This window comes from Chiroxiphia lanceolata, chromosome 13 (assembly GCF_009829145.1).
Source record: "Chiroxiphia lanceolata isolate bChiLan1 chromosome 13, bChiLan1.pri, whole genome shotgun sequence".
Lineage (NCBI taxonomy): Eukaryota > Metazoa > Chordata > Aves > Passeriformes > Pipridae > Chiroxiphia > Chiroxiphia lanceolata.
In genome coordinates, this window is record NC_045649.1 from 14,115,444 (window position 1) to 14,128,216 (window position 12,773).

The window sequence follows — 12,773 nt, forward strand, 5'->3', positions numbered from 1 at the left end:
GAGAGAGAAGCTCCAAATTAATTATTTTTTTTTCAGAGCACAAATGGATTAAAAAAAACCAGTGAAACTCATCATAATTATTATATTCTTAATATTAATTAATGGAAATACTGCAGGAAGGTGTTGTTTTACACTACAGATCTGTATTTAGATCTACTAATGGAAGGTCGCAGGCTGAGCATTGCAAATTCTGGAGCGCTTGCCAAATCTTCTGAAGGATTCAAGCTTGTCATGCAAGCTTTCCCCATGGCATGGGCTTGCATGCCTCTGCTGCCACATTAAGTAATAACATCTCTTTACTAAATCTAGAGTAACTGCATGGTTATTTGTGCTATTGGAATAAGTCACAAATATATAAAACTACTTCTTTCCCCCCCCCCCCCCCTTGGGTCTAGGGATCTCCTGACTCATCTGTTCAGCACTGCACCTCTTGAAGGGCTGGAGTGTTTGTTGTTTTCTTAGGCACTGGAATAAGGGTCTTCAGCTCATACAGTCAGTGACATGTTTGTAAAAAGCTGGAGGCCACGTTCGAGAGTGTGATGCCCATGTGGACAGTCTCCTGTCCCACTGAGAGTGGCTGGGTGTTGTTCCCTGTGCAAGTGCCAGGAATACTGCCCGAGGTGCTGCCTCAGAGCCCGAGCACTCCTGCCCTACCCCGGCAGGACGGCTCAGGAGCAGCAGCAGTGCTCCCTGCTGGGGAGGCACCGGTGTCCTGTGCTGCTGCATGGGCACAGCTGATGTGGCTTAAAACTTCTGGGGAAGTTTTGACCTAGAATTTATGGTTTGGTTTCACCTTTTTTAAAAGGGTGGCACAGTAACAGCAGATTCTAAAGCTCTGAGAATATTCTAGCTAGGAAGGGCTAACTGTTTTGCAGGTGGAAAAGCCAAAGCACAGAGATGGAGTTGGGGATTATGCAGGGCTCTGGCAGTCGAGACTGGCCTCACATTTCTGGAGGTTTAACTCCAGCATCTCGGGCAGCCTCAGATTGCCTATGTCCATTTCCCAGGATCTTAGACTAGTCCCTTTACCAGTATAAGGGGTAGTTATCTCTTGGGGGAACTATCTCATCTCTTTGAGCTGAGCTCAGGTTGTCCTGTACCCCAGGTGACCCCTGGCCTGTTCACTTGTTTGTTGGACAGCCTGAAAAACATTCCCTACCAGGCAGTAAAAAATACTTGCAGCAGCACGACCATCTCCTCCCTGGCTTTTGCCCTGCAAGAGTTCCTCACTCACCCTAATTTTCTGGTTTTGTCTGTACTTATGTTCGCTTTATTTTGTTTTTCAACAGCATATTTGTTATTTTGCTGTCCAAACCCAAGTGGAAACAAAACACTTGTTTTTGCTGTGAGAGGGGTAGCCAGCTCTGTACCCACACCTCTGGACCTGACATCTCTTAGATCATAATGATAAAGGTACAGTATCTTGTCTCCATTGCTCACTTGATTGTTCCAGGGCAGAGTGCATGTGCACTCATCCTGTGGTAAAACACACTTCTATTCTGATTTAAGCAGTGAAGACTTGGCCCATGCTAAGCCCTGATACTGCTGTCTGAGGTGGCTTGTCCACCTGCTCAAAGGCACGTCCATAGAGAGTGGCTGTCATTTTGTATTCCCATGCCTGATGTGATTCAGCTTAATGTTAGATCACTTGAAGCTTGTAATCAGAGGTAATTTTATTACAACTTCTTGGCTGAGTGGGAAAAGAAGGCACAGCACAGATTAAAATTGAAAGTAGATTTTTCTTCTCCAGACCTTACTTTTCTTCTTAGGTCACCCAGCACCTTTGTGTCTGTTGTCTTTGTGTATTTGTCCTTCACAGACACAGTTTTATAGGTAAGAACCTGATAAAAAAAAGTGTGGCTCACACTGAACAAAATAAAAAGGAATTCATTAGTAAAGGACCAAATGCACGAGGAACATCATTTGGGTGCATTATGACTGCATAATAATCTGTGTAGGTAGAAAAAAAACCCAAAATATTCTAAATCTAGGGGTTCACAAATACATCTACATGGACTTCATAGCAACATACACCTGTGTAAGTACTTTTGTTTGGCTGTAAGGGGCTTTACAGACTGAAGTGAATGGCTCTGTGAGCGTAGCATCAAACTGGAAACAGTGCTTAAGGCTTAAATAGATATGAGAGTTCTGACAGAGGATGAATCCTCTTGAATGGTCCTTTTGTGTCCTTTCATAGTTCCCTCTGTTCTGTGCTTAAGAAATTGGAAATAGAAGAAACACCCAAGTGTAAAAATCCTGTTATGTTGAAGTAAATATCCTGCAGCAGTTACCCGTGTCACTGGGAAAAAGAACAGCAGTTGGATAAGTGACAGTTTTGTCGCTGCTTGGCTGAAGGAAACTTGCTGTCCTTAAGTCACAGCCAAAGCAGAGTAAAACTGGACGAAAATAAGTCAGGGAGCAGAGAAATGCAAAGAAGGAACTGTTCAGTGACTGCCGAGATGTGACTGTCATCTTGTGTTGTTTCCGTGCCCTGGAGCATCTGTTATCGGGGATTCAGGAAGTGAGCTGCTGGGATACAGATAGAACTTAGTACTGCTGATAGGGCAGTGAAATGACTGAAATGCCTGGTGTAGGGGTAGATAAGATGAAATGCCTGGTTTATCACACAAGCAGAATTCTAGCAAGACCCAGGGAGGCTGTGCAGCTTTATTCAGTAAAAGGCTGCGGGCTGCCTGGGTGACCACCAAACAAGCCAAGCAGAATGGGAACTTTATATCAAGAATCTTCCCTGCACAGATCCCTTCGTTTGAGCATGGGAGGATTTTGTGTTTCTGATTACATAAAGAGATTCACGGTAAGGGACTCCTCAGACCTTTATTGTGAGCCAAGTTTGAAAGGGAAAACTTTCTGGATGGCGCAGTTTTGCTTTCTGTGCCTTTGGTGAGGTGCTACGTGTGTTTGACATTCTTGGCCAGGTTGTGCAGTCTGTTGGCTTGCAGAACACCTGCCAGTGTCAAGGAGGTGTTTCTGAAATGATGAGTGCAGGCTTTGCCTTTGTAAATAAATTTACTTTTTGGGAGAACGTTGACGCATTAAAACTTTTATCCTGAGTGGAATATTTGTCATATAGGATTCCAGGCTGACATTCAAATTATGTGGAGGTCAGTTGGTACAGCTTTTTGCTTGAGTTGTTGTATGTCTGTGAGTTTTAAGACTGAACGTGTCGGGCAGGCTCACGCTGAGGTGATTTCATGAGCAGCCAAATCGTGCACGAGCCCCTTTGACCTGTGGTAAAAGCAGTGCAGTCAGTGGGCAAGCAGTACCTCAAAGGGTGCTCTGGGATAGTCCTGGAAAGCTGTGGGAGCAGAACCCCGTTGTGCAGAGGTCTGAGGAAAACAAAGCCAAAGAGAGTCTGTCTCCCAAAGCTTAACCACGATCGACCCTGTGAGAGCAGAGACGTAGAGAAGCCACTGGTGGAAGAGAGAATGGGAATCTGCTTTTCTACTTTTGTAAGCTGTTCATCAAAACCCACTGTGATTTCAAGCTATCTGTGAAGTTAAATTTTGGTTACTAGTTGTAGGAAGTCTAGGGAAAGTGTTTTCTACAGTTAGTTTGTATTTACCTACTTTTTGAGTTGCTGAAAAGACCAGTGGCAGAAAATGGACTTAAGCAACTTTAAGAAGAATGCCATGTACATATAATAATGTTTAAGTCATTAAAAAAAAAAAGCAACTGTAGGAGTTGCATTTTAATTTAGAATAGATCAGATTGTTGTGAGTTTTTTAAGGCTGTTCTCTTTCAAAATTTTGAAGAAAGGATTTCCTCATGTATTTTGTTCAACAATAGCTGTAATGGGTCTTAAATTCACCTAATGTAATGACATGTAGTGGATTTAATATAGCCAAAAGTACAATTTGATTTTTTTTGTTATCATATATTACATAAGAAACAAAATGGCTGGGAAGACCAGACACGTTTCATATTCCTGTGGCCACATGATTTATTGTATATTTACAGCCACGTAGCAGAAAAATGTTTTGGTCTATTAATTCGAATATACTACTCAACTGTTCTTCGTGTTGAAGAGATAATGATGTGTTTAAATTGTTTGTGTTCAGCTTTCTGTCAAAGATATTAAACAGCCTGAAATATGTGAAATTTTCTCGTGCTTATTTCTGAAGAAGTGCAAATGAAAGGTATATCCAGAGGGACTACAGAGAGTGGCCTTAGAACCATCCAAGCAAACAAGCCAGGGGTTTTTGGACTAGTCATGTCTTGGGGAAAAAAAGTCAGTCCTGCAGTTATTTGTCTGTATGGCATTCTGTGCTTGGCTCTGTGCAGATGAGAGTTAATGTTTTGCAGTAGAATGAAGACTATAATGAGATTCAGAATATCTTGTTTCTCTGTAATTGATCTGCTGGGTGACTGAGTAATTCTTTCGTATTCATTACTTCAATTTCCTTTTCTGTAAAACTAGTGATAATGGTGCTTCTCTTGTGAAAATGACATTAAGGTCCACAGGTAAATGTTATGTTAGATTTAGTTTGATTTATTGGCTTTCCATGTTCTCAGTGAGCTAAGAGTCAGAACCAGCTTTGTTTTGGATGTCTTGCACTACATTACATCACTCTGGCCAGTTGACCAAACTCATTATGTTATTCTCTTGGAAAATCATTCTCTGTTTTGTTCACAAAGCTATTACTCAAAGTCATAGAACATTATAAAGAGAAGGATGCTTTTGGAGGATATGAGAGAGCATGTAAGGATGAACAGTGCTTTGGACCATGTGTGCATTCTTAATAAAGTTGTTGAGAACTGCTCTGATCTGTAAGTTTAATATTAACCCTAGTGAAAGCTCTTCTCCCATGCAGAATGTCAACCTACAGGTTGGGTTTGAGCCTGTTCCAACAGGATGTGTCTGTGTGGTTCTGACTGCAGTGGTTGCAGTGTGGAACCTGTTGTTTGCATGTTTGTGGACTACAGTCTCCTTCTGGGCTAGTACTTGGTGAGCTGCCTGCTTGTACTCAGCTGAGTGCCTGGCTCAGCTGACTGGGCTGTTGTGGAAGGAGTCACAACCTCAGGCAGTTCTGTAAACAGTGGCCTGTGTGTGTTTACAGATTGCTTGGGAATCTGTGTTATTGCTCAGAGGTACAGTGGAGGGGGTAGTTCATGCTCAAGCAATAAGATGAGGCATTTTGTGTTTCTGATTTTAATTGAACTTATCAATTGGCAGTGATAGCCATGTTAGAACACATGTGCCTGAAGACCAAATTGCCTATAATTGCTTTAGGATTTTCATTTCCTTGAGCTGAACAGCTTTGATGATCAGCTGCATCACTCCTTTTAACCTTGATGGTGCTGCTGTCTCTCTTCTGTTAACTTGTTGGACCTGACTCTTATTTTAGGACACAGCCACTTAATGAGATATCTAAAGTCATGTAGTCTTTCACATAAGCTAATCTTGATGCTCCTCTCCTACTTCATGTTTGTGGTTGGGGATATGCATTCCACTCTCTGGGTTTGGTTTGGGTTTTCTTTGGGTAACATCTTGCTGCTTTTTCTACTCAGACCTGTTTTTTCTGGGAATCCTGTGTAGGGTTATTTGGAGCTCCTCAGGTACTGTTGGTTCACATCTTGACCTTCATGTGACTGTTTTTGAATGACTTGCACTGCACAACAATCACCTTTGTTTCAATCTCTTTAAACATTTGTCTCCCATTTTGTGTAGCTGATGCTTGGGGTACAGAGCTGCTGGGATAAGCCTTGACACCTGCAGTTCAGGCTCCTGTTTACCTGGGGAGGAGTCACTCCTCTCCTCTGCAGAGCAGATTTGGGATCCCAGGCTCTGGGGCAGTGTGTGAACTGCAGAGGCCTAAATGACCATCCCAGGGTGCAGAGTCTTGGCAGGCTCTGTGCACACTGCTATGGAGAGCTAGCAGGAAGGCAGGCAGACTGAAAAGAAAATGAATGGAATCCATTTTGAAGGATTGGGATTTTTAGAAAAAATACGTGGTCGGAAAGTTTCTGAGCATCTTGCTTGTTAGCACTGTCTTCCAGGAACTCAGGAGAAAGATGTCATGTGCTCTGATTTAAATTTTGCACCAGTGAATAGTGGTCTGCAGTCTAAATATATTCTATTGAGTATCCTTTCAGACAGTTCATATCCCAGAAACTAGAGTAGTAAACTATATATAGTCTCTGACATTACAAACCAGGTTTGTTTTCACCTTATCCATGGCTGAATTGAGATAGCAGGAGCAAGCTGCTCCTCCTGCTGTTGTCTTCTATATTTGTGGCTCACCTTTCACTCTCATTTGTGTCCTTGTTTTGTTGTTCAGGCTTGAGCAGTACATGTGCTTTCTGGCTCATCCAACTTGAGCATGTGTCTGACTTCAGGTCCCGAAAGCTTCCTTTCAGAGACCTGATTCCTTCCAGCACTGTCATGGCACATTCACTGGTATTGTATGGGGCTGAGTAGACTTAAAAAGAAATGCCCTTTTTCTATAAATATCTCTGTTCTGAGTATTCTCCTGGTGTGTTCCTGTTCCCGGTTTCAGCTGAAGTCACCAGAAGCCCAGTGTGAGAACCTTCAGAGTCCTGGCTAATTCTCAGCACCTCTTTGGCAGTCAGCACAGCTTGAATTGCATTTTCCTTGACCTGTCTTGCTATACAAAGAAAACAGTTTGCTACAGATTTGATTACTGATTGACCTTATTGTTTCCAGGTTTGCCTCATACAGAATTATCAGTCTTAGGGCTAGAAATTATCAGGTTTAGTGCCGTGGTCTAGTTGACGTGGTGGTGTTCGGTCATAGGTTGAGCTCTGTGATCTCAGAGGTCTTTTCCAACCTCATTGACCCTGTGTAAACACTGGCACAAGTTACCAGGTGGCTGACTGGGCCATCCCTCCCCGGGAGGCAGTTGTTGCCATGGCCATCAGTGGTGGCTTGTCTCGGTAAGGCAGGTAGAAAGCTGCCAGTCATTGCTGTGGGCCACTGAGCCTATTTGGGGACCTTTTATCTGGGTAATGGGAAATGCAGAATTTCATAGGATCCAGTCTTCACTAGATTCAGTTCAGACAGACTTCTTCAGAATTTTCCTGTCCTCCTTTTTGTGGCTGAACAAGAGTGAGGGACATCTGTATTTCACCATTTTCAGGGACTGTGTTACAGACTTGCCAGCTGTAACTTGCTTACCTCTGCAGAATATTTCTGCAGCCTTTTCCAGCATCCAGCCCAGAGTTTTAACTACTCTCCTAATTTCTCACACTGAGAAGATCTTGATGTACTGTTACTATATTTGTCAATGGAACTGCCCTACTACCCTTTAGTGACAAATACTCCTGATATCAACTAATATGAAATCCAAACCATTTATATCCTGGATCTTTTATCAGAAGTGTTATTTCCTTGCTTTCCTCTGAGTGATTTTGGCTTTATGGTGCCAGGACTTGGGGCTGTTTTTGTAGTCTAGCACTGATAATCAGTGTGTCTGGGTTTACACTGCAGCTGTCTCTGCAGTGCATCTGGAGATTAATTTAACTGATCTAACAGCAGAATTCCAAAATCGATGGTTTATTAGTTTTAATTGAGTAGCCTTTTATGAGGGCAGAGAAATGTCTATGTGGTTGCTTAAAATTAATCCTCTGGAGTCTGCTGGTTGTTGATTTAAGGTAGCAAGGTGGTTCAGAAGCAAAACTTCCTGAGTTCTGACAGAAGTCTTTCAGAGAAGCACTAGGGGGTACTTACTGTCTTGGGAGTGGAAATGGCTGCACCAAATGTGCTCTGAATTTCTGTTCTTACCAGGTATTTGTACTGATAAATTAACTTCAGGTAGAAAAATGGATCACTGTGCTGAGCCATACCACTGGAGCCTAAATTCAAAGCTTCTAATTCACACCCAACTGTTCTTAATCTGTCTGCTTTAGAGAGATAAACTTTAAAAATTGCCTTGTCATGCCTTGCTCTGGGAAGCTTGATTCCTGTTGTTAGCTGCTTTCTGCAATTCCACTGACATGTGGGATAATGTTCTTCTAGAGAAGCTTTTCTGGATATGATATTCTTTTGTTTGTTTCCTGCATATTCTAAGTTGATGAAAGCCAGTATAAGTTCAGCTGTATCCAACTTAGATGGATGCAGCAATTTCTCTGGGTTTTGCCAGATGTTTAAACGTTGACTCAAAGGAGTGCAAGTATTTGATTACTGAAAAGAGTTTGCAAAACCATCAGTTTCTGTACACAAACTCTTTTATTCTGAATCTTTTTCAAAGCAGAGTTTGTGTTGAGACTAAGCCTGAAGTGATGAAGTTATTCCTGTGTTTGTGAATGACGTCAAAGCAAAATGTCAGAGAGATCTAAATCAGCAGGTGAATATAGCACATAACAGACTTCATTATAGGGCAGATAAGTATAGGGCAGGATTTCCTTAACGTGGTGTTTTGGTTATTAGTGGGGAGTAGCAATTTCAAGAAGTGTTCTTATTTAAAAAAAAAAAAAAATACCCCCTTGTTAGGTTCCAGTAAAGGCCATTATTAGCAAGGAACAGTGAACACAGAATTTGGTGTTTATTGTACCACAACAGGAGCAGTCAGGTGAGAATGTGAGTGAGAGGAAAAAAATCAGTAACTGAGACTGCAGCTTACACAAGGCCTGAAATGAAGGCACTAACTGCTTTTACAATGACTTGGGAAAAGTTTCCCAGGATGTGTGGTAGTAGCCAAGGGACACAGAAGTCCAGTCAGAGGGTTTGTGGGGCTGGAGGCTGCCTTGCCATGGACACTTAGTTCACTTAAATTCCAGTGCAATCCCACATGATTTGAGGTGCTTGTGTGTTTTACCTGTCAAAGACTTAAACCAATGCAACGTAAAATTGTGCTCAAGGGGATCTTTCCTCAGTCAGTAACTGCAAAGGGCAGAAGGGTAGCTGGGGGACAGAATTCTTGCCTTTCAACTTGGAAAATAAAAGTGGAGAAGCAAAGAAAGTACTAAAATGTATTCTTACAGCAATTGTCAGTCGTGGTGGTGAGAAAGGTGAAGATGGAAACGATGGTTACGAATTCACAAGTTAGTACAGCTCTGAGCATACATTTTTGTGCTAATTTTTCAAACTTGAAGCTACAAAGATCTTCCAAAGTAGGAAGGGAGCAGAAGACAGCACAAAGCACGGTGCAGTGTGGGGATTTTCTTCTTCCCAAACAAAAATGTGCTGCTGGCAAAGCAGAGCCCTTTCGGAGGGATTTGATTTGAAGCCAGTCAAATTTCAAGTCAGCAAGAACAATTGTGCTGATTTTAATGTGTTTTGGAGCAAGTTCTGGATTATGCAAGTTTGTTTTTCAGAAAAGTTGACTGTCTAGAAATAACCCTTTCTTGTGCAGCAAGCCTGTTCCCTATCTACGTGTCCTGAGAGGCCCTATCACACCACTTCAGTGATGAGAATTTGCTTTTGCTCATTTTATTCCTGTTGGCATTACTGCACAGCCCAGGCTACTCTTCTGTGTTATGGCAGATCCCTACTGACTTACCATAACTTGTACCTGAGCAAAACAGGCACAAGAGCTTTTGATGGGTGTAAAATAGGCTTCAGGGTTCTCTGCTGAGCTCATTGGAGCCGTGAGAGAGCATCTTGTAAATGAGAGGCTTCTTGAATCCAAGGGTGGCTTTTGTGGCTGACCCTTAAAATCAGCAGGTTTTATGAGGAACTGACTGCATTAGATATAAAATCACTGAAATACAGGGAAAGCAGAGTGACCAACATGACTTTTCTGTTCAGTTTCCAAGGGTGGTGGGTCTGGAGGAGTGGGAGGGTGAATCCTTATCACCATACCAGGGAAGCATTGCCAGTTACCACTCTTCTGGACCAAGTTAGTTAAATAATTTAGTATCTACTTCAGTTAAAAAAAAAAATATGAAAGAATGAAAATTAAAAGTAATGAGCTTCTTTAATGTAGTTTCTGTGGGCAACAGACTTGGTGAGAAGAATAAGCTCTGGGGTTGAGTGAGTGAATGTGGATGGGCAGCAGATGCTCTTGTTGGCCTCCTGAGAGGCAAAGTAACCTGGTGGAAGGACTTTGGGGATCTTGGTAAGCCATGTGTGCAAATGGTAAACAGTGTTATCTAGAAATCTCATCTCTTTGATGTAAATGAAATGTCATAATTGATCTGTTCAGCTCTCTGCTGTCAGCTGCCTGGCAGAGATGCATTACAATGGTGCACATGACCTGGGATCAGTAACCTATCCTTAGCTGTGCCACTGCCTGGGAGCACTGTCCTTAGGGTCAGTTGTCTGAAAAAGGAGTAAAATGGAGGTGGGGGAAGGAGGCAGGACTTGAAAGAGTGTTTCCTAACCTACTGTGTTAACAGTTTTTTTCTCATAAATACACAGAAATAGGCAATATTGAACTGTATCACACCAGGGTCACTTGGGGATGCCAGTAGTGCTTCAGAGACCCTTTTACTGTGCAGGTGGATTTCAACCATCAGCCAACATGAGTGATAACATCAAGTGTCAGGTTCTTGGCAAGTGTGGTCTAGTTCCTACTATGATCTTGTCTCAGCAGGAAACCCAACGACTGAACCAGATGGACTTACCCAGACTTTATGGCATATCTTGTCCTTGGAAGTTATTCCTCTAAATTAGAGCCAGTGCCTGTTTTGTGCTTGTCATTGTTGTGAGAATTGCTCTGTTACTACACCATTACTCTGTGGACATAATTTATTACCTTTTGTGCTGTTCATGAGAAATTAGGCTTAATTTTTCAAAAGTTTGGGTATCCTTAAAAGGTTCAATTAGCTTTTCATTTGCTGGGGGAAAAGTTTAGCAAGTGTATGTTAATGAGCTACATCAATTAGATGCAGATTAAGTAGATTTTCAGTGTAACTTGAAAAACTTGACATCTGTTTTCTAAATCGTAAAAGATATTTGTTAGTATTTTTTTGCCTGCGTGGTGTTTAGCAGATGTAGCCAGATTGTTTTTAGCTTATCTACTTTGGTTTACCCTTTTGTAAGCTCCCGAGGTTTTGCCACATTGAGTTCTCCATCTGCTTAGGACTCTGTTACGTTGCAACCACTGCAGACTTCTCCCAAAGCCTTCAAGTTTTCTATTAAGCTTTGACTTTTCATAGGCCATATAAAAAGTTATTTTTTCATTTACCTACATGCCCTCAGCCATCTCTAGTTTTACAGTGTTGTTGGAAGCAATGCAACAATCTAATGAGATGATCTGTTTGAGCAGCTGGTTTTAACCTCTGTGACATTTCTTGTTTGGGGTATAAGCCTCTGCTGTCAGTTTAGTACATGCTGTGGATTTATTTATTTCTTTTGTACCTTTTATTTTCTATTCACCCCATCTTTGTGGGTGAATCATAACTGAGGAATCATAACTGAAGTGCCACGTGATGGATTTTTTGTGTTGAATGTGAATTTTTCTCTTGTTTTCTGACATCTCTCTTTTACAACCGGGAGAGTGTGCGTGGGGTCTGAGCCAAAGAGGAATAAACTCTCATTCCCCCCTTGAGAATAGAAGTATCTTTGACATCATCAGTTCAAGGTCACTTGTAGTTCTGGTTCTCCAGCGTTTGTGTTCCTTTTCTCTGTGCTCCTGAGATACTTGACGCCTTGGAGGTATTTTAAAGATATCTGAGAAGTTCATTTCAGTTCAGCAGATAATGGAGCAGAGGCAGTTGCCTACACACTCCAGATCACAGTGCTCGTTTTTTGTTACCTGGAAGAAATGAGTAGGAATCCACAGGAGACCAGTTTTATCATAAACTGTATTCAAATTACATCCAGACTGTGGTGGAGTCTCGTGGATCCCCGGTTTGTTTTGGCAATGGCAACACGGGGTGACTGAGCACAACTCTGCCCTTTACAGAGGTCCTGCAGCACCCACTGCTCACAGTATTTGTTGCTCATACAACACTTTGTGTCATTTGGGGGGTACTGAAGGTGCAGCACCGTGTGTTGCAGTATCCAAGTGCAAATTGTCATTATAAGCAATAGCTTCACACAAAGAAAAAGTGACTTTAATTGGCTGTTGCACTTGTCACAACAATGTGCTTTTTGTTTGTCTGTAATGTGGAGTCAGGTAGTTTAGGATTTTTCCCTTATTTTTTGCTAAGTGTTGAAAGGCTCGAGACTGGCAATGGAACTAAATGCTCTCTCCAGGCTGGTCAAGCAAGATGCAAACACTGGGCAGTAAATCACTGTTCTGAACAACAATTGCCTGCTATTGTAATTCAAAGCAAAAGGAATAAAAGATTTTTTTTGCCAGTATTTGAGCATATCCTGAAGACAAAACAACCAGTTAGATGTGCCAGAGGTGTTTTTTCTTTTTGTGTGTTTGACAACAGTTTGAAAGGGGAGAGACTGGAGGAGAAAATGAAAATCAAAAAAGAAAAGCTGACCTTAACTTTGTGATAGATGTTTGACAGTTTTCATGATGGTCCAAGTGAGGTTTCCTTCTCTGTCCTTCACCCCACCTATAATTTTGCAGTTGCTTATGGATGCACAGCACGATGAGAGTAATGTAATAAGTTGAAGGGCTGTATCTGAGTAGGAGACAGTTTTGGCTGTACCTTTCCTGCACCTCAGACAACACTAGCAGGGAATATTTGCTGCATTATTGTATTTGTAGCAAGATTTCTCCACGGTGCATTGTCTTAAACATCTCCCAGTGCACTGTACGAGCAGGAGTTAGGTGGTGAAATCTGTTCCATGTAGCTGGAGAACACAGGGCATGTGGCTGAATCTGCAGGAGAAACAGGTGGTTTGTGCCCCTCGAGTTGCAATCATGCAAGTCTGTATAAACTAATATAAT

The 12,773-nt window shown here is 42.0% G+C and overlaps 1 protein-coding gene across 1 annotated transcript in view; it reads left to right on the forward strand.

Moving 5' to 3' along the window:
• The first annotated feature begins 2,677 nt into the window (after positions 1–2,677).
• The window catches only part of MYLK3 (myosin light chain kinase 3), a 34,389-nt gene continuing 24,293 nt past the window's right edge, over positions 2,678–12,773 (forward strand). Inside the window, exon 1 of the mRNA XM_032701033.1 lies at positions 2,678–2,815. Within this exon, the coding sequence (XP_032556924.1) occupies positions 2,723–2,815 (93 nt within the window). The 5' untranslated portion in view covers positions 2,678–2,722. The remainder of the gene's footprint in view (positions 2,816–12,773) is intronic.